Source organism: Rhinichthys klamathensis, unplaced genomic scaffold (assembly GCF_029890125.1).
Source record: "Rhinichthys klamathensis goyatoka isolate OS25496 unplaced genomic scaffold, OSU_Roscu_1.1 h1tg000375l_1, whole genome shotgun sequence".
Taxonomy (NCBI): domain Eukaryota; kingdom Metazoa; phylum Chordata; class Actinopteri; order Cypriniformes; family Leuciscidae; genus Rhinichthys; species Rhinichthys klamathensis.
This window is the reverse complement of record NW_026606882.1, coordinates 507979-530385: the sequence shown is the minus strand read 5'-3', so window position 1 is coordinate 530385 and position 22407 is coordinate 507979. Positions and strand designations below refer to the sequence as shown.

The 22407-nt window shown below is 37.6% G+C and overlaps 1 protein-coding gene across 1 annotated transcript in view; it reads left to right on the top strand.

The window, feature by feature from the left end:
* The window catches only part of kdrl (kinase insert domain receptor like), a 46991-nt gene that overhangs the window by 5987 nt on the left and 18597 nt on the right, over positions 1 to 22407 (top strand). Inside the window, exons 2-18 of the mRNA XM_056233654.1 lie at positions 3712 to 3808; positions 6016 to 6212; positions 7791 to 7915; positions 8875 to 9040; positions 9193 to 9329; positions 9488 to 9659; positions 9758 to 9875; positions 10117 to 10286; positions 11427 to 11583; positions 13205 to 13325; positions 16365 to 16473; positions 17501 to 17788; positions 18151 to 18297; positions 18416 to 18544; positions 19527 to 19633; positions 20347 to 20482; positions 21158 to 21262. Of these exons, the coding sequence (XP_056089629.1) occupies positions 3712 to 3808; positions 6016 to 6212; positions 7791 to 7915; positions 8875 to 9040; positions 9193 to 9329; positions 9488 to 9659; positions 9758 to 9875; positions 10117 to 10286; positions 11427 to 11583; positions 13205 to 13325; positions 16365 to 16473; positions 17501 to 17788; positions 18151 to 18297; positions 18416 to 18544; positions 19527 to 19633; positions 20347 to 20482; positions 21158 to 21262 (2481 nt within the window). The remainder of the gene's footprint in view (positions 1 to 3711; positions 3809 to 6015; positions 6213 to 7790; positions 7916 to 8874; positions 9041 to 9192; positions 9330 to 9487; positions 9660 to 9757; positions 9876 to 10116; positions 10287 to 11426; positions 11584 to 13204; positions 13326 to 16364; positions 16474 to 17500; positions 17789 to 18150; positions 18298 to 18415; positions 18545 to 19526; positions 19634 to 20346; positions 20483 to 21157; positions 21263 to 22407) is intronic.

The window sequence follows — 22407 nt, the reverse complement described above, 5'->3', positions numbered from 1 at the left end:
GTTGTTGTTAGGACAGTGTGTTTTGTTATGTGCCATTTTTTTTTACGTCCTGGAGGTTCGTAATACAATAGATCATACAAAACATTATGTTTTTGTCAAAACTCATAGTCAGCTTAAATAGACATGTATAGACATTTTACATGTCCCAAAAGGGTACTTTGTCTTCTTTCGAAAAAGACAGGAAAGAAATGAATTTGCGATTGGTCGCGTTCAAAGGTTCCCTTATGTTCGGTTCTGTGCCCATGGAGATGCTTACTATTGTTTGACGTTGTTTTTATTTGTCAAGAAGCCTTCGTTGCTTGTAAAGCTTTGAAATCATAATGGATTTTGCAGCAAGGTTAAAGGATTCATGAATTACTATTGTTGTGTAAGCCCAAAAAAAGATTCCCCCTGCCCCGTCCTCAGAGACCGCTTTACTGGCACTGTGCATCACATGGGTGGACGGGAAGCACAGGCAGTCTTGTACCAGCCACAGAGTAGGGAATTCCGCATATTATGACCAATGCTTACTGGGCAGCGACAGGATTTCCTCTGTACAAAAGACAGTACACAAGTAAATTGAATTGCATCTGTATAAAAAAAAATCTCTAACATCATCTGACTTCATAAGTTCCAGATTTTTTAACATCCACCAGGGACCAATGACACATTTTGGTTCCTTGTTGGTTTAAATGTTTCCAAGACAATGCTGACATTATTTTTTATAATCTTTAGAAGTCAGCTTTCCATGGAAAACCCACACATCATTTTGATTTAATTTAGAGATTGATGCGCCTCCCATCTCACACTCAAAATTCAAACCAATCGTCTTTGTGAAAGTTCCTCTACTTATTTGGACTTGAAGATTCTCTTGTTCCCTCACAAAACTACAAACATCTATTAGGATGCCATGATTAACTGATTGCATGATTGTGGGAGGTCAGGAGGAACAGAGCCTTCTGACAGTGACATGTCGTTTACTTTTTTCGCACGAGAAAGGCTAATCATGCTGAATATGGCATCAGTGCTGTGTTTTCTTCCATGCTTCTATGGTTGTCTTTTATTTTTAATAGGCTTTAATGGAAACCAGGTCCCAGGCCCCTTGAAGCACCACAACAAGCCTCATTTTTGGCATTTTTCAGTCTCTGTGATGGAGGAATGCTGTACACAGCTGTCGGAGAGGGGGGCAAAGTGCCGCGCTGAGGTCAGCACTGGGCAGACATCAGGGGCAGGTGGGGGTCTGTGTGCTGTGGGAATACGTGGGTGTACAGGGACAGAGACAAGAGGTTTTTATGAGAAAGTGCTCTTCTTAAGTGGGCTGCTGGGGGCCCCTGCTGAACAGGGCAGCTGTGAAGACAGCGAGAGTTGTTGGGTTTTATAGGATGTGATTCAATGTATGTGTTTGCGTGAAGGCGTACATCTGTGAATGCGGCTTAGAGGGAAATACGAATATTTTGGATGTCAGCAGGAATTAATAATTCTCAATAAAATGTATCTGGTATCAGACCAAAGCTACTGTGCGGTAAACACATATTTCAGAGCGGTCAAAACCAGATCGACTCACTCTGACTAAATATCTCTCTTTCAGTACAGTGGGAGCAGCATCATCTTCTAACTCTGATGTAACAGATTAAGATGTACAGTGTTTCTAAAAACATCCCGACGAGAATGAGTGATGACTCTTAGAACATATGTTGAACATTTTGTCCATATGAGATTTAGGAAATAAACATTTCATGATGGATTGTGTTTGTCTGAGACGGGAGGTGGACCAGCATACAGTTACTGTCTGACACTTAATGTGTTTTATTTCATGTGTAAATGTAAATCTTCTACAACTCTCAGAAGATGTCCAAATATCCACAGAACAGATGTGTAAAAAAAGAAGAAGCTTCCAGCTCAATAAGAGAGTCACCAGAGGGGAGGTTATTTTTTGACTAGGACAGCTGTGGTTATGTCTGGTTATGTCTCTTCTGGGCAGAGGGATAATATCAAGCTGATAGAGGTGTGTACTTTGCGTGAAAATCTCTGGCTACATCCGCTCCCCTTAACTAACCTTGTACTGTGAAACAACAATGATGTTGTAGCATACTAAGAGGAAGTTCATATTAAGTGGCAGTGTTGGGGTGGTAAGTTCATTCTGGTGAATGGAGCTGTGTTTTTAAGCCATTTATAAAAACTAAATTTTGCTATTGGTCAGATAATGTACTGATAATGACTTCATGGTATCCGGTATGAGACTGTAAAGTAAGGTGGGTGTAGATTAGAAGAGAACATAATGCAATTATCATCCTGATTGTAATACACAAATCTTTTTAAAAGATCATCTTGTGTTTTGAACGCTGATGCTGTATTACAAAACTTTCCGTTCTAAAATCTTAAGTAAAAGTCTGACTGTTCTGCATGAGATTTTTACTCAAATACTTACCAAAACTATTGTTAGATATTTACACCTCTTTTCATTTGGCGACTTAAAAACGTGACACTCATGCATGAGGCGCTGAAAAAGTCAAGATATCCGTGAAGAAATAGAAAAACAATAAAAACCTTGAAGCTGTCCACAAAAAAAATGTCTTTGCATTCCACTTCACTGGTTTTGAATGTGAAAAAAAAAATGTAAATGTGCGCTAGATGGAAGTCTTTCACATTTGCGCCACATCTGCTTTTTTTAGTGTCTTATGCATGAGCATTGTTTTTTTGTTTTTTTTTTGATTCCGTGTGAGACTGAAAAACTGGTAGCATTGGTGTGCTGGTCCACCAGCATAAACCAGTCTGTACCAAAATACCCTAATCTGGTCTTTTTGTCAGACTAGGTTTCCCAGAAGACGGAAAACGGAAAATCAAAATATCTTTTTTGCCTGGCGACACAAATAACTTGCATTACAGTGCCACAGCACAAAGCGGTCAGGGAGGAGGTTCAAAAGAAGGAAATCACTTATGAGATGACTGTCAACTGTCCTGGGCAGCAGAGGGAATGATACCACTTCCTGTCCCCAGCGTACTCATGGCTCCTATCATCAGCTTTACCTGGCCCCAGACCAGCAGTGAACCTTCACTGTAATAATAGCACACAGAAGAGATCTCAAGAGATCTGAGTTAAATGAAGCTCCTTATCAGAGTATAAAAAGGTGGCATTATGCAGAGGACTGACTGATGTGAAGGATGTGTTTAAGGACATCTGATTCATCTGGGTCTGCCTTGTTCTCTCACACACATGCTGACAGAGGTGACCCCTCTGTGGGGGGCACAGCTGTACATCTGGCCTCCCTCCTCTTGTCCAGAATGTGTACACATGCTCAGACACACTGTTTCCACATCTCTGCCAGCTTAAACCTGTCCAGCACAGACTAGACTGCTTTGAGCTGGATTCTGGAGCTCCACATGGAAGCCGAAAGGCTATTGCATAACATTCTAATTCAGAGTCTCTAAATATCACACTGGAATGTTCTTATAAAGTTGCATCTCGTAATTGCTTAGTGTTCTGGTTTTGGTCCGCTTAACCATAGATTTACCCTTATGCTTGTAGGTGTATTACAGTTCTCCAGGGAGAACTGCAATACCCATCTTGTATGGTTCAACAAATATTCTGTCATCATTCACTCACCCTGAAGAGTGACTTTTTAAGTGGAAACTTGTTAGATTTGACCACATTGTAGCTTTGTGTTTTATGCACTTGTGATGTTAGCGTGTCTCTGATTGACTGTGTGTTGTGCTGTATTGTGTTTTCTGTAGGGTTGGTAGAGGGATCTCATCTGCCTGATCCACAGCTGCTTCCTGCCGAAGACACACACCTTCAGCATGTTGGTGGCACACTCACGCTCATCTGCAGGTACTGTGCCCATCTGCTGTCCTATCTCACACAAACACACACAGAATGTTCTGTGCCTCTAATTGTATTCATTTGTTGTTGTTGTACGCTACCCATCCACAAAATATGTAAAAAATAAAATAAAAAATATTATACTAGTAAGCATTCCAATATTCAGAGAGAATAAATTAAGCTCAATTCATAATAATTTAAAACTACCAACTTTTTTTAATTAGCCCTTTGAAAACCAGCTTACACCTATGTTAATTTCCATGTTGCTCCAAGCATTTTACTGTGACTAGTGCTGGTTTAGTGCTGATGTGACTTGTGGATATTGTCCATGGGTGATGTACAACATTTCACTGCAATTTCCTTTTCACTCTTATTATGATTACACGGGCAAATTATTGATTAATAAGGATGTGTGATTTTTTTTTGATGTAGTAAACTTGTTCGGTAGCACACCTGGTACACTACATTATTGCACTTGCGATGCGGAGCGCTCAGGTAAGAGTCCCATGAAACAAGTCAAGAAGCTCCACAAAAGAGTTAAAGCCTCATAGGAGAAAGCTAAATTGGCATGGTTTCTTCAGCAAATACGTTTTTATCTCACATTTGCTTTAGCTCACATTGTCAGTTAGGTTTAGGTTAGGGTTTAATGTAGGGGGTATGTTCATTTCATTTCGTTTTCATGTAATGTAGTGCCAGTCACTGGACATTACACTTTTGCAATGGAGAACAAAATAATAATACTTATAGTGCCTCTTGTGGATCTGTAACTTGTGCAGCGAAATGTAACCGGAGCAACGCGTTTCATTTTTTGCAGAAAAACTCATTAACCGTCATGGTCTTTTTGGTGAAACTGATCGGGAAAGCTTTGATGTTTAATTTAGTTAAGAAACCTGGTCAGCACCAAAATCTCATACTGGGGCCCAGTATCCAAATCACAACATGCTGTTCACCCAAAAAGAGACATTCTGTCATTATTTGCTAACCTTCATGTCGTTCCAAACTTGTATGACTTTCTTTCTTCTGTGGAACATACAATAAGATATTTTGAAGAACAGTGGTAATCAAACACTGGAAATATTCCACGCAGACATTTCTCATAATATATTTTTTGAACAGAAGAAAGTAAGTCATACAGGTTTGGAACGACATGAGAGTAAATAAATGTTGACATAATTTTCATTTTTGGGTCAACTATTCCTTTAATACTGTATAAGAACTTAAGCGGGAGCTGGTATGTATCCAAATACACTGATCTCACACCATCACTCTTCAAAACTAAACTCATTTGGTTTTGCTTTAACATGGGATGACAGGCCTCAAAGAAAAGCAATATAGGCCCAAAAAAGCCATCATATCCAATTGTTGCAGAAAGAAAAGTGGATGGGGGCTTGTGAAACATACACATCGTTTAGACTTTAAGAGAGCATTTCATGCTATTGCAGTCATGCCAGGAATGCTGACCCCGAAGAAGCTTAACTAATGTAATGCTTCCCTACAAGGTCATGTGAGCAAAAAGCTGATACTGTCTTTGGCTCTGGACAGATTTAAGAGTGAAGTTGCATGACCCATCAGTCTAGAAGCAACAGTGGTGGTATGTGAGATATCTCTGATTCTCCACTGGGATCCTTTTAATGTGCCTTTTTAAAAACAAGCACTGTTTGAAACATGCCATTTGGACACTTCTTTCAATAAATACCTGTTCCCGTGTGAAAGTTGGACACTATTGAATGAATGTTTAAAACTGAAATGAACATGAGAATATGTACAAGGAATCTGACATGCGTCAGACAAGAGTCATTTTCAATAATTCAGAAAGAACTCTTGAAACTTTTAAGACAGATGTAATCAGGAACTGCAGAAGCATCAGTCGATGGAGGATACTTGCTTTCTTGGGTATAAACCCTCCTTATGCATAATTCTAAAGTTATGCTCAGGATGCCAGTAAAAAAAACATCTGCAATTGATGTAGGCTTGTTGAATTACTGTTAGGATTATGTTTGTAATTTCACAGTAAACTGAAAGAGGCTGCAGGATGTGTTTGTATGTCATTTGTGGTATAATTTTCCTGATTTTGTATGTCATGAATAGCTAAAAATCAAAAGCAATAGCAGCAGACACTCTACGCAGTGATTATTTAATTTGGCATAAGCCTGCTTGCCTATGAAATTGTACTTATTTTTGGTGATGTTTTGTTTCTATGGTGTGGTGTACATTAGAGGATCAACTTCGCTGCACTGGAGGCTGGCTAACAGAAATGTGTCATCTGTACTTATTGAGTCTTGTGAGGAGAGAATGCACAAGCACTGCAGCAAGCTGGTCATACACAACCTGAGGCACAGTGATACTGGCTTCTACACATGCAGTTATCATAAGTCCAGCGATCATGAGGTGTCCACATATGTTTTTGTTAAAGGTAAGATTAAGAATACTTTTTTTTTTCTTTTTTTATCATAGACCAAGAGATTGTAGTAAAACAGTTTCATAAAACAAAGCTTGTCTTTGGATAAACAGACCAAAGAGCTATTTATTTGGCATAATACTCATGTACATTACTGTTTTTGGTTACAAATAGAATGATCCTTACTGGATGAACCAAGAAACTTGGCACTTTGCTTCCAATTATTTGCCAGAAGAGAAATTCGATGTCTTCTGTGTGAAACACGACCTGGAAAGACTCCAAGCCATTAGAAAAGCATTATATTAAAAAGGAAATTATGTAATGAGTGGCCCCAGACCTCACCGAAACTACAACAAAGCCATAAACCTGTTAGCCGGGCAGTGGAGCTAGTAACTATTCAGCTATGACTCCACTCACTTAGAAGAATTGAATCACTGAGAACTGGACTGTATGTGCAAGACAGAACCAAACTGTCATAAGACTAGGAAATAGAAAATCAGTGACACAAAAAGGAAGCCTTTATATTATATCCTGCTTAGAGTCTTCCTGTGTTTAGGTTGTTAACATTTTGAGCAAGTGCAGTAGCAGAGTTTTATGAACGTGCCTCAAAAATATACACTACTGTTAAAACGTTTTTCAAGTTAATGCTGTTCTGTTGAACTTTCTGTTCATCAAAGATTCATGAAAAAAATGATTCATGGTTTCCACAAAAATATAAAGCAGCACAACTGATTTCAACATTAATAATGAGAAGAAATGTTGATTTCTTAAGGATCGTAACACTGACGAATGGAGTAATGGCTGCTGAAAATTCAGCTTTGCCATCACAGGAATAAATTACATTTTGAAATATATTACAATTGAAAATAAGTTATTTTATATTGTAATATAATAATAATATATTTAATGTATTTTTTTTGGTCAAATAAATTTAGCCTTGGTGAGCATAAGACTTCTTTCAAAAATAATTCAAAGTCTTACTGACCCTAAACTTTTGAATGATAGTGTATTTCCAAAAAGAGCTGAGATAACTTTAGCTGTGAAAATTACAACAAAGCTCACCAAGTCTCTGGCTTACCTGCTGTTTTGTTTAGCAGACCTCTTCCACTTCAGCCTGCTGCATGTATTGCCAATTTAGTACTTGATAGTCCCCTGGTTCATCTCACTATGTGATTCCACTGTTTATGTGAGATAAGTTTATTTTTAAAAAAAAACATATTTTATTACATGTCAACACACACAAGATCTTGTTTGTTTGATCACGCCAATCTCACAGCATAGCTGTACGGTAACATCCCCTCCTGCCAAGCTGTTTCTTTATCCAGCAGTCTGTGTGGCAGTTTGCTGTTGAAAAAGAAAAATGATCTGACTTGATCTGTGATATTTATTTGCTCCTCTAGGCATTGCCAGAAGAAGTCAAAGAATTAATTGTCAAAATATTAAATGCTTTTTTAAAAAGCCATTCAAAATCATACAGCTCATGAATATATTAATGAATTATTGTATTTGTGATTGGTAAATTAGCTTTGTGTGAAGCAAAGTGTTATTATTTTGTGCTTACTATATTATTTAATGCTTAATTTTAAATCACAGATCCCAATCATCCATTTGTGGAAGCTTTCAGTTCACCGGTCACGCTTTTTGCGTATCGGAACGAACCCTTTTTTGTGGTCCCCTGCAGAACAACGTCCCCGAACCAACGTGTTTTCCTTGAGACTGTGAGTATTTTAAGTTAGTGCCACTGAATGTAAATATATTCATACATAATTTACCGCTGCATGTGGTGGAGGTGAATGTTTTACCTGTTTACCATACCTTAAAAGCCTTGACATGAAAAATAAAAGGATGTTTTGTATGATCTGACATTGAAGAATGCATGGTACCATGGGCGTTTTTGAATTTCTCACACCCATTTAAGCCCTTAGCATGCATATATAGATAGAGACAGTGTGCTTTAGACTCAGGGAAGCTCAAGGAGGCCTGAGGAGTCTCTCTGTCTGCTTCCTGTAAGAACAGGAAGTTCGTGTTTGACTGTTGTTTTTCACTCAGAATAGAAACTCAGGATATTAATAAAACACATTTTTTCTGTTCCAGCTAACTAAAAAAAGACTAAATACCAAAAGTTTGTCTTTTATTTTATTTTATTTTATTTTTCTATGTTATATCTAATGGAACACCACCACATCTTGTTTTAAGTATACAAGCAAGCAGCCTCTTACATAAGTCACGGAAGCAGTAGATTCTGTCCTTCAAACAGCATTGGCAGCGAACTTCAACAGTAGTGGGGTTTTTTCTTTTCATAGTGGTCATGTAGTGGGTCTATGGTCATTTCTCACAGTCCTATGGATAACACTTCTAAGCCAGATGGCACAGATAGTCATGTGACCTTCCTGCCATTGGAAGATCTGTGGTATTCGTCCTTCCTGTTTCCTTCCTTCCCTTCTTTCCTAGCAGGGCACTTGGACCACGAACAAACAAAATAAGTAAAATGGGGTATACAACTTAACTATGATCAGTTTCTCACAGATAAACTTAGCCCTGTTTTACTCATTAATGGATGGGCTACTAATCATGTGCTGTAAAAGCTTCACACAATTTGTTTTCTTCTTCACAGAAAGAACATTTACTTATTTTTAAAGATAACTTGTTAAATAAATCCTCTCCTTTCACTCTCTAGATGAATCCCATGGGAGATCATATAAAAAGTAGGATGGAGGATCTTTGGGATCCAAAGATAGGTTTCACAATCCCCTTGAGACCTTATGACAGCTACCAACTGATTACATGTGTGACCAGAGTGAATGACACACAATTTTCATCGCTCTACATCCTCATAAGGCAAAGTGAGTCATTTTAATTGCTAAAATGCATAGCTCAAAGGTAGCTAAAGAAAAAATCCCAGTTACGCAATTACTTTTTGAAAATCTGTCATTGAAAATTACAAAAGCTTTTTTCATGACATAACCTAGATTCATGTCCTGTTCTCTGTGCCTAGCTTTGGAGCTGAGAAACATTGGCATCGAACCAGAACGACCAAAAGTACTAGTTGGTGACACCCTGGTCCTCAACTGCTCTGCAGAGACCACTTACAATGGCAGAATTGAATTTGAGTGGCAGTTTCATAAGAGTCGGGTGAGTTATTTGGAGCCCTGCTAAAAATGCTTGAGTTTTACCTAAAGACTCACGGTATTTGATTAATACTGTACACATTCAGATCAACTACCTGATTTAAACTAGTGTTATGTAAACCTTGGCCTGACAACCTCTGAACTTCCCCTCTGTGTTTTTAGATCAATCGCACTCACCAAATGAAAATAACAAGGGACCCACCTGGCCAAATCATCGTCATGACTAAAGCATTAATTGTACCTAATGTTACAATGGAGTACAAGGGCACATATGTGTGCATAGCATCAAATGAAGAGAAAAGGCTTCATGTTTCAACTAAAGTTACTGTATACGGTGAGGATGTGATGTTGTGCCACTATCTTAACACATTCATGCTTTTGTAGAACAATTTGAATTCATTTATTGGATTTTTTGTATGTTTGTCTCTACAGAACATCCATTCCTCAATGTGACCCACAATAAACGCAAATTCATTTCTGCTATAGAGGGTAGAAAGGTGCAGTTTGAGCCACGGGTCAATGCCCTGCCTGCACCCGACAGAGTGTTGTGGTAAATTCATCCTTTGCATTTTAAAAATAAGAGATGTGACTCAAAAGCCATAAGAAGAATGTAATGTGTCGTAACCAACTAAATGTACCAGTAATGGATTAATTGTACAATTACTAAATGTATCCTACCAGTAATGGATTAATTGTACAATTATTGTATTGGTGAGTTGTTATTTTTTCTCCTGCCAATTTGTAAATAACAATTGGTGAGTTGTTATTTTTCCTGTTGCCAATTTGTATAGGTACAAAGATGGAGTTGCTGTTTCAGAAAATTCCACATGTTATGAGACTGTGGGCTTCAACCTCACCATAAAACAAGTGAGGCAGAAGGATGCTGGGATCTTCACTATCGCACTGTCAAACCAGGAAAAGGGTCTCTACAGAAACCTCAGCTACAAGCTGGAAGTCAGAGGTAATGCAGAGAAAGCCAGTGTGAACTGCACATGATTATGAGCTTCTGATGGTTTTCTATTCTTCAAACAATATCGAAGCAAATAGGGCTGCTCCAAATAAACATAAAAATGCTAATAAAAATAGGAAACAGCCACATTTCTGTACTGTTTATATGAACAGCAAGCTTAATGAGATTATTGAAAACTTAGCTGTCAGCAATTCATTTGTGTTTTTTTTTTCTTTATTATTATTTATACTTTGACTATTGAAACGGTTTTGTTGCTTTTAAACTGTGATTTGTTTTTTATCTGCACTTCATATATTGTCATTTATATTTTAAACCTATATATTGAAATATGTGCACACATTTGATACTTTTATATCGATTTATTTTATACGCATACTTTTATATCGATTTAAATGTCTACATTGTTTGAATAAAATGTCATTATTTGATTAATTGGGGAATCGAACTAGAAATTAAAGAATTTGTTTTTGTTTTTTACATGTGAGTGAAGACAAACTTATTCTTCAGCAAAATTGCTGATTGCGTTGGGCATTATGGGTTTTTTTTAACTCACAAAGAAAAAAAATCTAAGAAAGCAGAGGAATTGATATGCTCTTCTCTGGCAAGAGCTGTGGAATGTGCTGTCAGAGCTGAAATTTTAGTAATGTACTGCCCAGATTTACCCTGAATTTTTTGAAAACTTCCATCCCACAATGTACACAAGTATAATTACCTCTTCTAGCCTAATATAAAATATTTATTTCAATGCTTCTCTGCCCTCAACCTGAACTGAAGTATATGACATCATCACAGAGCAAAACCAAGGTCAAAAACAACGGAAACAGAATTTAGAGATTTCTGGTTGCAATTAAGAAACTATTTTAGGCATCATTAATCAAATGCAGAAATCCGCCTGATGCTAAATCTTCAAACATGCTGTTTTTCTCCTTCATAAGCACAGACACACTTCATTGAGGTCTATAAAGGCAATATAGACCTCTCTTATTGAAGTTTACATAAACTTCAATATTTTTACGTATTGGAGTTATGAGGTGAAAGTTTTTTAACGTTAGCCAGGGATCTGCAAATGATCTGTATTCTTTTCTAAGACTGACCATTTAAATGACTAATGTTCTGTCAATATGCACACAGTGAAGCCAAAGATCTATGAGGAGGATGTGGCTCCAGTGGGCCCCCAAACTTACAGATATGGGCAGAGGCACAAGCTCACCTGCACTGCATTTGGGATTCCCATGCCAAACATTACCTGGTTTTGGCAGCCTTGTGACCCCAGCACTGATCTTACAGAGTAAGTCAATAACACACACAAAAATACACATATTCAGATTTGCTTTGAATCAACAGGTCTTCTGATTAGTAATTCCACATTAAATTAAAAGATTGCATAACTTCAGGTCACATTTCATTACGTCAAAGGAGAAATATGGGCTATATTTTTTTCTTGTTATTTCCACAAATTTTGGCTTGTGGTTCCATAAACAGTCGTCACCCTCCTGCACAGCATATCTCTTCTCTTGGTGTTAACATCAATGATGAATGTTGGCCTTTACCCATAGCTTTCATTATTCAAATGAACTGCATCCGTTTCCTTGACATTGGTCCAAAATAAAGCATGCCTATTGGTGAAAAATAGCCCCAGAGCTACATTTTGCAGACACTGGCTCTGTAAATGTGAGGACAATTTATTGGTCTCATTCCCCAAGCTTGCATTGTGTTGAAAGCAAGAGTATCCCAGTGTAAATGCCAGTCTTTTAGTGAACCTTTATGAATGCTATGGATGTCTCCTAAAGTTGGTGTGTCATTACAAGAGTTTCTCGTAATTGAGAGTAATTATTTGTCAAAGTTTACTGCCACATTTGCGACAAAAATACGTCAGGCTTTGTCAGGCTAAAATACCACTTTGGCTGTTTTACATATAATCAGTGATGGCAGTAAACACAACAGCTCATAATATAGATAGTGAGAAGGCCTGATTTTCAACAGCTAATGAGCGAGGTACATTGGAGGGTAATTGCAATGCCCTAGTTGGATGAACAGACAAACCCTTTCCTCTTTTATTTTAACATAGTAAAATGAATTAATTTCTTGAGCAGTGACCAAAAGAAAAAAAAGTGGCTATGTTCACACTGCAAGATTTGGGAGTTGTGGGAGCAAATCCCTATATGATCAAAATTTAGTTACGATGTGTACATGGACATTAATTGTCCATAAATCAGTGTTTTGTTGGAAGGGTCCATCGTTTGAGATCGCATTACTGCGCTCATGAAGGTGAGATGTTATCAGTTACCCTTGTTGACCGTGGCGGTCTGGGATCAGCCTTATCTCAGCCGTCCAGAGAGTGGGGGTGTTTCCTTTGAACGGTGACGCATTACTCAGCCCTTCCTGTCACGCTGCGGTTTCCTCTCCGACCTCGAATCTCATTAATCCGATTGTTCCTCCACTCAGATTGATGCAAAACAGGTCTTTTGTCTCCTGTGGCTTCAAGACATAAAACACATGACTTGATACATGGTCCTGAAATGCAGATAAAAGAAACACACATTCATTAGGGTCCATGAAACCTTACTGTCAGTGGCAAAAGATAAACATATCTGAAAGAAATTGTCTAAAAGAGTTAATTTGCCCAACAGATTCCTAGTTTTTTTTTTTTTTTTTTTTTTTTTTTTTTTTTTTACTAAAAGTAGAGGGCCTTCACTGAAATCCCATGGCCGTACGCCTTGGTATTTCCTTGTGGACAAGTACTTCCTGATTGGATGTCAAAAGGCAAAAACTTCCTCTGTAAACTCCAGAGCAGTTTCTGACGTAAACGGGTCAGAAATGCCATTCCTTATTACAATTGCAGGTTCACAACAATTATGATTTCTCTAAATATATGTTGTTGTTGTTTTTTTGTTTTTTTTGTCTGATAGGTGCAGACTTTACACTGATCCTCTTTCTGTTGACGACGCCACTGAATCACACAACCATTATCCTCATAATCTGATTAAGGATATCAACACCAAGGTTGGAGTATTAAAAAGTAAAAACAGGGTAGGTATTATGTGCAATTTTGTCATTTATTAGTAAAAGGTTTTTGCCCTTAAAGATGCATTCAGTATTTTCCCTCATTAATTAAGATTTATATATAAAGAAATGAGTAATATTTTTGAAAAATATGTTAAAACATGTCCAATCGCATGAGATTTCATGAGATTCAGTAGATTAATAAGAAAAGATGTTTTATTTTACATGGAGCGGTCATGTCATTGCAGCTGTCATGTTGAGATGACATGACCAAACAAAATGTTACTTATTTTATCTTGGTAAAACAACTTCTGTCATTGCGCTCAGAGTGGTTAACTGGGAATGCTGCATTTGTACAGTGGAATCGGTAACCGGAAAATGCTACAGCCACATCCCTAGGTGTTAGTGTACTGTCCGAATGACTGCCATATTGCTGAGTCTACCTTTAAAAATTGTTAGTTAAAAATGTGCAATCTGAATGTAAATGGAATAGTTAATTGGAAATGTATTCAAACTCTTATAACTCTTATAACCAAAGGATTTACATAATGCTGAAATTGGGTTGCTAATACAGATTAATGACTATGTCAGCTTAATTTTGGACCAAAATAATAGACCTCAAAATACTGCAGCTTATACGATATGCTCTTGCAAAAATACTGATTTAGAAGTGAAAGGGAACTATCAAAATCTGATGTACAGCTTACATCTGTCTTCCATTTAAACCTCATAAAGTCTATTGAACATTCACATCACCAAATTGCCCTTTTAGAAATCATTTTGAGAAAATATCTCTCAATATAATAAAAACCACAAAAAAGCAACAATCTGCATTGTTTCCAGACAGTGCAATCTGCATCAATAGTCTTTTTGACTGAAGTACTAATAGATTTGTGAGGAATGACATTCAGTGTGCGTGTGACCATGTGTGTGTTCTCCCCTAATGGAACTAATAGCTGAGGCTCATTTAGCTCTGCTGTAAATTATGCCACGCTTCAGTCACCTTCAGTGGAGGACAGAGGCCAGTAAACAGGGCAGCTGCTGCTTTGAGTGGTGCCTCAGGACTGAATTTATACCGATATATCAGACCATCTTACTGAGCGCACTGAAGCCAGTAAAGTCCTCATAAACAGAACTTTCTCCCAAGACTATTCATGCACTGAATGTTGATTGTTTCAGGCCTGTTTTCAAATACATGAGATGACTTTAAATACTACAGGGCAGTCATTGTGGTCCCTCGAATGTGTTGACATCACATAAACATCTGTGGGAAAAACCACTAAGAGCTAAGGACCACAATATAGTTCACCAAGGCCTTGTTTTCATTTGACCATATCACATCAGGGATTAATCCAGACTGCTACAGTGTCACTAGTTGTTTGCTTAGTCAGAGCTTGTATGTCTGTCACTTTGTCATCCTTTGCTTGTGCTGCCAAAAGTTACAGTGAACACTGCAGACATTATGAAAAACATTCCAGGAGGCCTTATTACCAAAACCACTCACCCAAACCTTGGGTGTTGCAATGAAGCACAGGTTTTCATTTGTAGCATTCCTCTACTCTTCGGTGTTACTGTACATGGAGGTCAAGTCTAAATGCAAACCATCAGCTATAAGCTATGAATGATTTTTAGTCACTGCAAAAAATAAAAGCTAGTCTGGTGCTTTATTTACAGCAAGATTTATGGGACAGAATATTCTCACAGTAGGAATGTCATTTGAAACTAATCATGCCTGCCCTCCCTTGTGCAAGGAGTTTCGTTCTTACTATGGAATAGGTGTACATTTTTACGTTTGCTGCATTTACAGGCTCTTGTGACAAATAGATGATGCTTTTCAGGGGTGAAGCACAGCGGTCAGTGATAACAAGGCCTTTAAAAGGGTGGGATTTGTTTAGAGTGAATTCCTTTCTGTCACCTCTTATAAATTTCCTTGCTCTGTGTAGAAGGCCTTGTAACCACAAAATGAGAAAGGGTCGACAAAGCAGGAAGGTCACTCTGAATTTCTGACTAGGTCATAAGATTGAGTCAGATTTCAGTTTTTAGTAGGTTTATCCAAAACATTGTGTGAATAATGTGTGTTCTGTAATGAGATTAATAACATAGAATAGTCTGTCTGCATTGGAAAGTATGCAGATCAGTTTAAATACAGCAGAGCGCTATTTCAGTGCCTGGGTAAACTGGATTGGTAATGTAAATAGAGTGGAAACATGCCCAGTTTCTCAGGTATATTTTAGTGCAACGTGCCAATAAAAATCAGCTGCATGTAAGACTAAACAACGAAATGCCATTGCTCTACAACGAGTCCTCAGATTTACATTAACCAAGCTCCACACCTCATTTCTGTCTGTCCAGCAGCGTAATGTGTTGTGTACAAAAGAAATCCTAACCTTATAAAAATTCTTTTGCGTTAATTATGACTTTTCTGTCTTTCTTTACAAACTATACAGAATTTTTTTTTAATAAAATACGTTGTTCAGAATGTTGTTCAGAGCCAATGTGCTTAAGTTTCAAATAACTCTTATAAACAGTCTGTGAACCCCAGGAAGTAAACTGAAAAATGGGTATATTGCTCCAGAAATACACCCAGAGTGTTTCATACCTTTGATGTGACGGCCAGGAAAACAGATGTCGTTTGAAACTGAAAACAGAGCTCTGGAATCTGGTCTTTTGCCAAAAATCTGCATTATTATTATGTCTACATAGGCTATTAATGAGTTCCACTTGAATATTGACAATATTAAGCCTGGTATTTTAAATGTGTATCAGGAAATGACATGGAACACAGGCACACCTTCTGTGCTGTACTCTCAGTACTGTATTTGGCCTCAAAAGGCCAGATGTAGCCTACTCAATGTGTGAGGCCGAGGAGTGTAAAAAGGTCCAGTTGTAAATTAGCCCTATGACCCTCCTGCTTATAGGAAATACATTTCTCAGACTCAGTTTAATGGCATAGGTTGTCAGTACTACTGAGTTACATGATATTGTGTTATTCTTGTTAAAATAATATTTTGTTAGTTTCTCAAATGACTGATTTACATTCCTAATGATCTTTGTCCACTCCCTTAGACTATAAGCACCCTGCTGGTGAAAACAGCTAATGTGTCTGGGATCTACTTCTGTACAGCAAGGAATGAACTTGGGAACCGGACCATGAGAATCCCTTTCTATGTGGATGGTAAGTGGTCCATTTTGCATTTTACAAATGCCATCTTTATTTTAGTCCAATTGCTAAAAGTCTATAATTACTGTGTTTTTATTCAACGTTGAATTCTGGCTGACTTGTAACTGCAGTCTTGTGCCTATGGTTGAGCAGTATTGGAGTGATTTTTGGTGAAAAAAAAAAAGCTCCTCTAGGCAAAAACATGCAACTCCGCTCCCTGTTCTGTTTCCGCTCCACTCACATACTCTGGAATGGACTATGGTACTGGAATACCAATCTCTGTTTTATAATGAATCACTTTTATATGTTGCTGACCAGGGTCAAATGTTTCTGAAATAAGAAACCCATTTACTAAGTTACGTAATGAAGAGTGTGTCGGCTGTCAGACTATTCAAAGCTGTTTAGATTAGAATGATGAGAAAAAATGAGCTGGAATGAACAGCAGCAGAGATTGGGGAAGCGTGAAAAATAAGAACTGTGCAATAAAAATGGAGACAGGAGATAAAATGGTGGATGTCAAGTGGCAGGTCTCCAGAAAAGAACAAAAAACCCCAGAGAATTTGCTGTGCTATGCATGAGGTGAACATGACTTTGTGCACAGGAATGCTGGTCAGAGGGATGAAATGGTAATAACAGCTGTCTCCTCTGGTGGGACGTATATTGCTGTGAATAAACAAGCGTTTCGCCGGCTTCCTGGAGGCCTGGCCTTAGCCTGGTTCTTATTGTAATGCTTCAGGTCAGCCATCGCTGCAGCCATTCGCCAAAAACGTGCTTCCAATTAGGAGTGATGAAACAGGAAATAACTGCAAATTTGACATTCCTGGCATGGCAGTGTGCAGCTTTGTGTGTAGTGTGGGCTAGAGTATGACGATCTCTTTCAACAGTGCATCTATAGCGTAGTTTCAGGTCCCTTATGAGTCATATGTTTTATGAGTTGGTCATGCTTTGTCTCATTGCCAATTTATAGATTATGCATAACAACATGTCATGCATCGTTGAGTTAATCTTTTTCATCCAGCTTCTTTTCTTCTATCTTCACTAGATCACCCACAGCCATTTGAGATTGAGCCCTCTACAGCTGTTGCAGGAGATGACATTACATTGACCTGCAGAGGCACAAGATACCTCTACGATAGGTTGAACTGGTATGATCCACTGGGCCACATGGTGCCCAAAGCCGAAACCACTCTTCAGATCGAGCCATACGCCATATCGTTGTCCATCAAGCTGCCCAATGTCTCCAGAAACCACACACTGGGTTATGAATGCCAGGCTTTAAACATGAACTCCAACAAAATGGTCAATACAACATCTGTTTTAACTATTGATGGTGAGTTTCATCTACCAAGCACCAAAGAGATCTTTATGTCTTTGTGTACTTTACAAAAGTACTTTACAATTGAAATATTACATTTATCTATTCAATTAATGTATTATATTTTACACATATATTAAATACATTTTATGCAATAATACGTATTGCAGTAATGAGAATGGGAGTTTTTTGCTTTCTGATAATTGGGAGAGCGAAAGTTAAATGTGCTGAAGTGTCATGAGAATAATGCCACAATAATGTTGGGGTGAAATCTCTTGGCAGTTTTCATCCAATTCCCCCTGATGCATGAATTGCTTACATTGATATTTACAATCAAAAATGATATAGAAGTGTGGCATGTTCTGTGTCTGACACAGAGAGGCAAGGGCCCTGGTTGATGCAGAATCTGACCAATCAGGATGTGAACAGCAGCAGCACCCTGACACTGGCATGCCTGGCTTATGGTGTGCCAACACCCTATATCACATGGTACAAAGACGAGACTCCTGTCACAGAAGGACCAGGTGAGAAAGCACTAAATGTATATATGTGCATTCATAAGTGATCCTCCTATCAGACCTGGAACTGTTCTGTATTATATATGGTGTATGTTTTTAATTCATTTATCTATAATGCTTCCAGGAATCACTCTAAAAGATGATGGCACTCTGATCATTGAGCGGGTGAAGAAGGATGATGAGGGCATTTATGAATGTCGTGCCAGCAATGCTGGAGGGGAAGCAAAAACCAGTGCAGTCATTACTGTAGTGGGTGAGTGGGTGTGGTTTCTAGTGATGATGACCAACTCTTCGCCTGCCTTTATTTCTTTATTCATCATTCATATTATAAGGGCATAAATTGTGCACTGTAACCATACAGATTGTCCTATTTTAGGACTTTCACTTCCAGTCAGACATTGTAAGGATGATTCAAAATCTCACAAGCACCGTTCTCAAAGATTCCATAGTAATGTAAACAGGACAAATAGCCTTTTTTGGCCAGACTTTGAATAACTATCAAATGACAACGACACACTAAGGCTGACAGGAATTCCATGCAAATTCCAGATTTTGATGGGGGTCTGGGAGTTAAAGTCAGGGTCCTCTCACAAGGGAGTTGACCTCTACATAGTCTTTGAGGACACTCATTAATGATCGAAGCAACATCTCTTTAAACATGGGCGGGGTGAAGGAAAGTTTAATGGTAAATTAAGATTCTTTCAAAAAAAAAAATTGTCCCTGCACCCTTCATCTCAATAGTGAAATTCTGTTACAATCTATATCCTCTTACAAGAAAAAAAAATCGGCTTGACATGATCCAACAAACCCAGGTCAAACACATTCATTCTAGGAGAGCAGATTGTGCTTTGAATTCTTTCTTCTTTTCTCTTTTGGAAATCAACCATTTGAACAGTTTAGGAGAATGAGTGAAACAGACCCTATCCAGTGAAACACTTCACAAACAATGCAGTGTGCTTTCATGTAGTGTGTACACACTTTGTCAGAGAAAATTAGAAATGGAAATGAAATCATTCCTAAAAAAAAAACAGATCAGACTAAAATTTAGGGGAAATGCAAAAAAAGCAGCACTGGATGACAAATCCAGTTTATATTTAGCAAAATGTGGTTTACATGTAGAAATATTGTTAAAAACATGATTATATGTAAAAAATATCATTTGAAATAATGGCAACAATTTGTGATGAATATATAACAGATGGTTCTCATTGAAATCATGGTGTTTCTGCACACAGGAGAAGACGGTAAACCAAATATTGAAGTGATCATCTTGGTGTCTACTGGAGCAGCAGCAACATTCCTGTGGATAATGCTCATTCTCTTTATCCGTAAATTAAGAAAAGTAAGGAATTTAGGTTACACTTTTTATTTAAGCTGTCCTTGTTACAGAGTAATATTCATTAACTACATATACTTACTAAAGGGTTAGGATTAGGAATAGGCTTTGGTTTGGTTGCTTGTAATTATGCAAAAGTTACCTTTATTACTATAGTAAGTACAGTACATATAACGTGTAATAAGGACACTGTAAAAAAAACAGTATAAACAGAAATATTGTGAAATAGTGTTACAATTAAAATAGCTGTTTTCTGTTTGAATATATTTTCCATATATATTACTCCAGTCCTCAGTGTCACATGATCATTCTAATATGCTGATTCTGTGCTCAGGAAACTTTATTATTAGCAGTGTTGCTTAATATTGTGTGGAAATCACAATACATTTTTTTAGGATTCTTGAATAGAAAGTAGACTTTTGTTAAAAGTATAAATCTTGCTGACTACAAACTTTTGAACAGTATGTTTACTCTGGGAATTTAATGTGCTACACGAATGCTGATGTACAGTTACCTGCTCAACTGATTTATTTCAGTTACTCTATGACAAACACGTAGTCATGGTCTTCTCTCAAAACTCTTAATGATCTAATTTGTGTGAAATTATCTAATCATGGTCCAAACAGTCATGCAGCTACATAGGAATAATGACAAAAGCCCAAACAAGTTATATTTTGTTTCAGTATTCTGATTTAAGAAATATTTAATTATTTCACCAGCCAAGTTCAGCAGATTTAAAGACAGGGTACCTGTCCATCATCATGGATCCCGACCAAATGCCCCTTGATGAGCAGTGTGATCGCCTGCCCTATGATAGTAACAAATGGGAGTTCCCTAGAGACCGCCTCAGACTTGGTGAGTTCAAATATCCTTTTCATTCACTTCTATTAACCAAAAATTGTAATTTTTCTGTTAAAGCAAAGCATGTGATGTAAAAAAAAAGAATGAATTCGAGTCATAACTAAATAGAAGGTTACTCTTTTAAGTATAATTTTTTTTCTCAAATGTTTCTCGTAAATGTTTTTTAACAAATAAAAATAGACACAAATTAGATAGTTGCTGTGATAAAGTATAAAATCAATATAGATGGCATAGCACATATGACTGTTTTTAATTTTTTTTATATATATATGAATTTGAGTTCATATTGAAGTCTCTCTCCCGTGGGACTAAACATGTAAGGAGCCAAATGTACAAAGACAAACTTATCCATACACAGCTTAACACAATTGCCTTTTTTATCTTTAATTGCCTTAATCCTCAGGCCTATTGTGTTAGAATGGTGGGCATCAGGGTCGTGTAAGTTTTCCATGAAAATATGCCTTTATGTATCAGCGAGCCGCTTCTGTCGTTCAGTCTTAACTGCTCCATGAATTCTCAGTGGAGGGTCAGTCAGGCAGTCCCAACCTCACCAGGCTGTTTTAATTACGGCCTCACATCTTTCCTGACAGGGCATTCTGCCTGATTTATGAGCCCCCAGGACACGGCAAGCTCATGTAGACGCTCTCTCTCTTTTTCTCTCTCTGACAGGTAAAACTTTGGGCCACGGAGCATTTGGAAAAGTTGTAGAGGCCTCTGCATTTGGCATTGACAAGATTTCTACTTGCAAAACGGTGGCTGTGAAAATGCTGAAAGGTAACTGTAACATGTTATGTTTTAGTGGGCTCTAAAAGTCATTACAAACTATCATTTATATATGAGTGTAAATTCTTTCTTTCTTTTTGTTTTTGTTTTTGGTATGTCGCCCTTAATGACAGCAGCACTCAAGCTGCATGAACTTCAAAAGTTTGTGTAAAACCTGATGATCATGTTCTCCAGCATGATTTGAGAGTGATCCAAAAAGCATGAAAAACATCTAACCGTTTAACACAATTTACTTATTCGATTATTGACTTCTAAATAGACCAGATCACCATAGCGTTTCTTTTTTTTTTTTTTTTTTTTAGCTTTAAACTTGAGCTCTGTTTATTTTAATTCTCAGATTTTAATAGTGGTTTCAGACTTTTAGACCCCATTGTATAATTCAGATCAGATCAACAGAAACGCAGTGCAAGAACATAAAGTCCTGGAATGTAATCAACATTCCTGTAAGTTATCTCACATCACAAATTTGCTCTTTTAGACAGATACGCTAAGCCTTTTTATGGCAGTATTGAATACATTGATCCCATGTATTGAATGCAAATGTAAATCAAAGATTGAAAACAGAAGCCTGTCCATGTGGATCTTTTGGTTGAGTTCGTATGAAGATATTTGGCAGCTGTTAACGGTATTGCATGCTGCATTTATGTGATTGACCACAGATATGAAACATTGGACAAAAGCATACGTAAGTGAACTGTGCAAATACTCTCGTAGCATTTAGCAATGACTCCTGAACAGATGTTTCTTAGATCGCTCTGAATCAGAACCAACATGGTTCATCTGTTCTAATTGGTTAATGTTTGTTATTATTTTATTGTCACTTTCCAAAAATGTACACTATAACGTAACAATATTGAATCAACACACAGAATTACTGACATGCATTAAAGTAAAACAAATATTTTGGTCTAGAGGACTGTATTACCATGCGGTTGTTTTTGTCTAAACTCTCCCCATCTAGTCAACTGGCTGTAGCGTTTGTTTGGTGATGGTGCATTCTTGCAGAGTGATGAGCGCCGCTCTGGTGGTGGTGTTTTGTCTGTTCTTGATGATGATAAATCTGTCGACTATTTAGATACGCATTGCCACTCTTGTCATTATATGAATCTTCCCTGTGCATCAATCATAGAATGAGA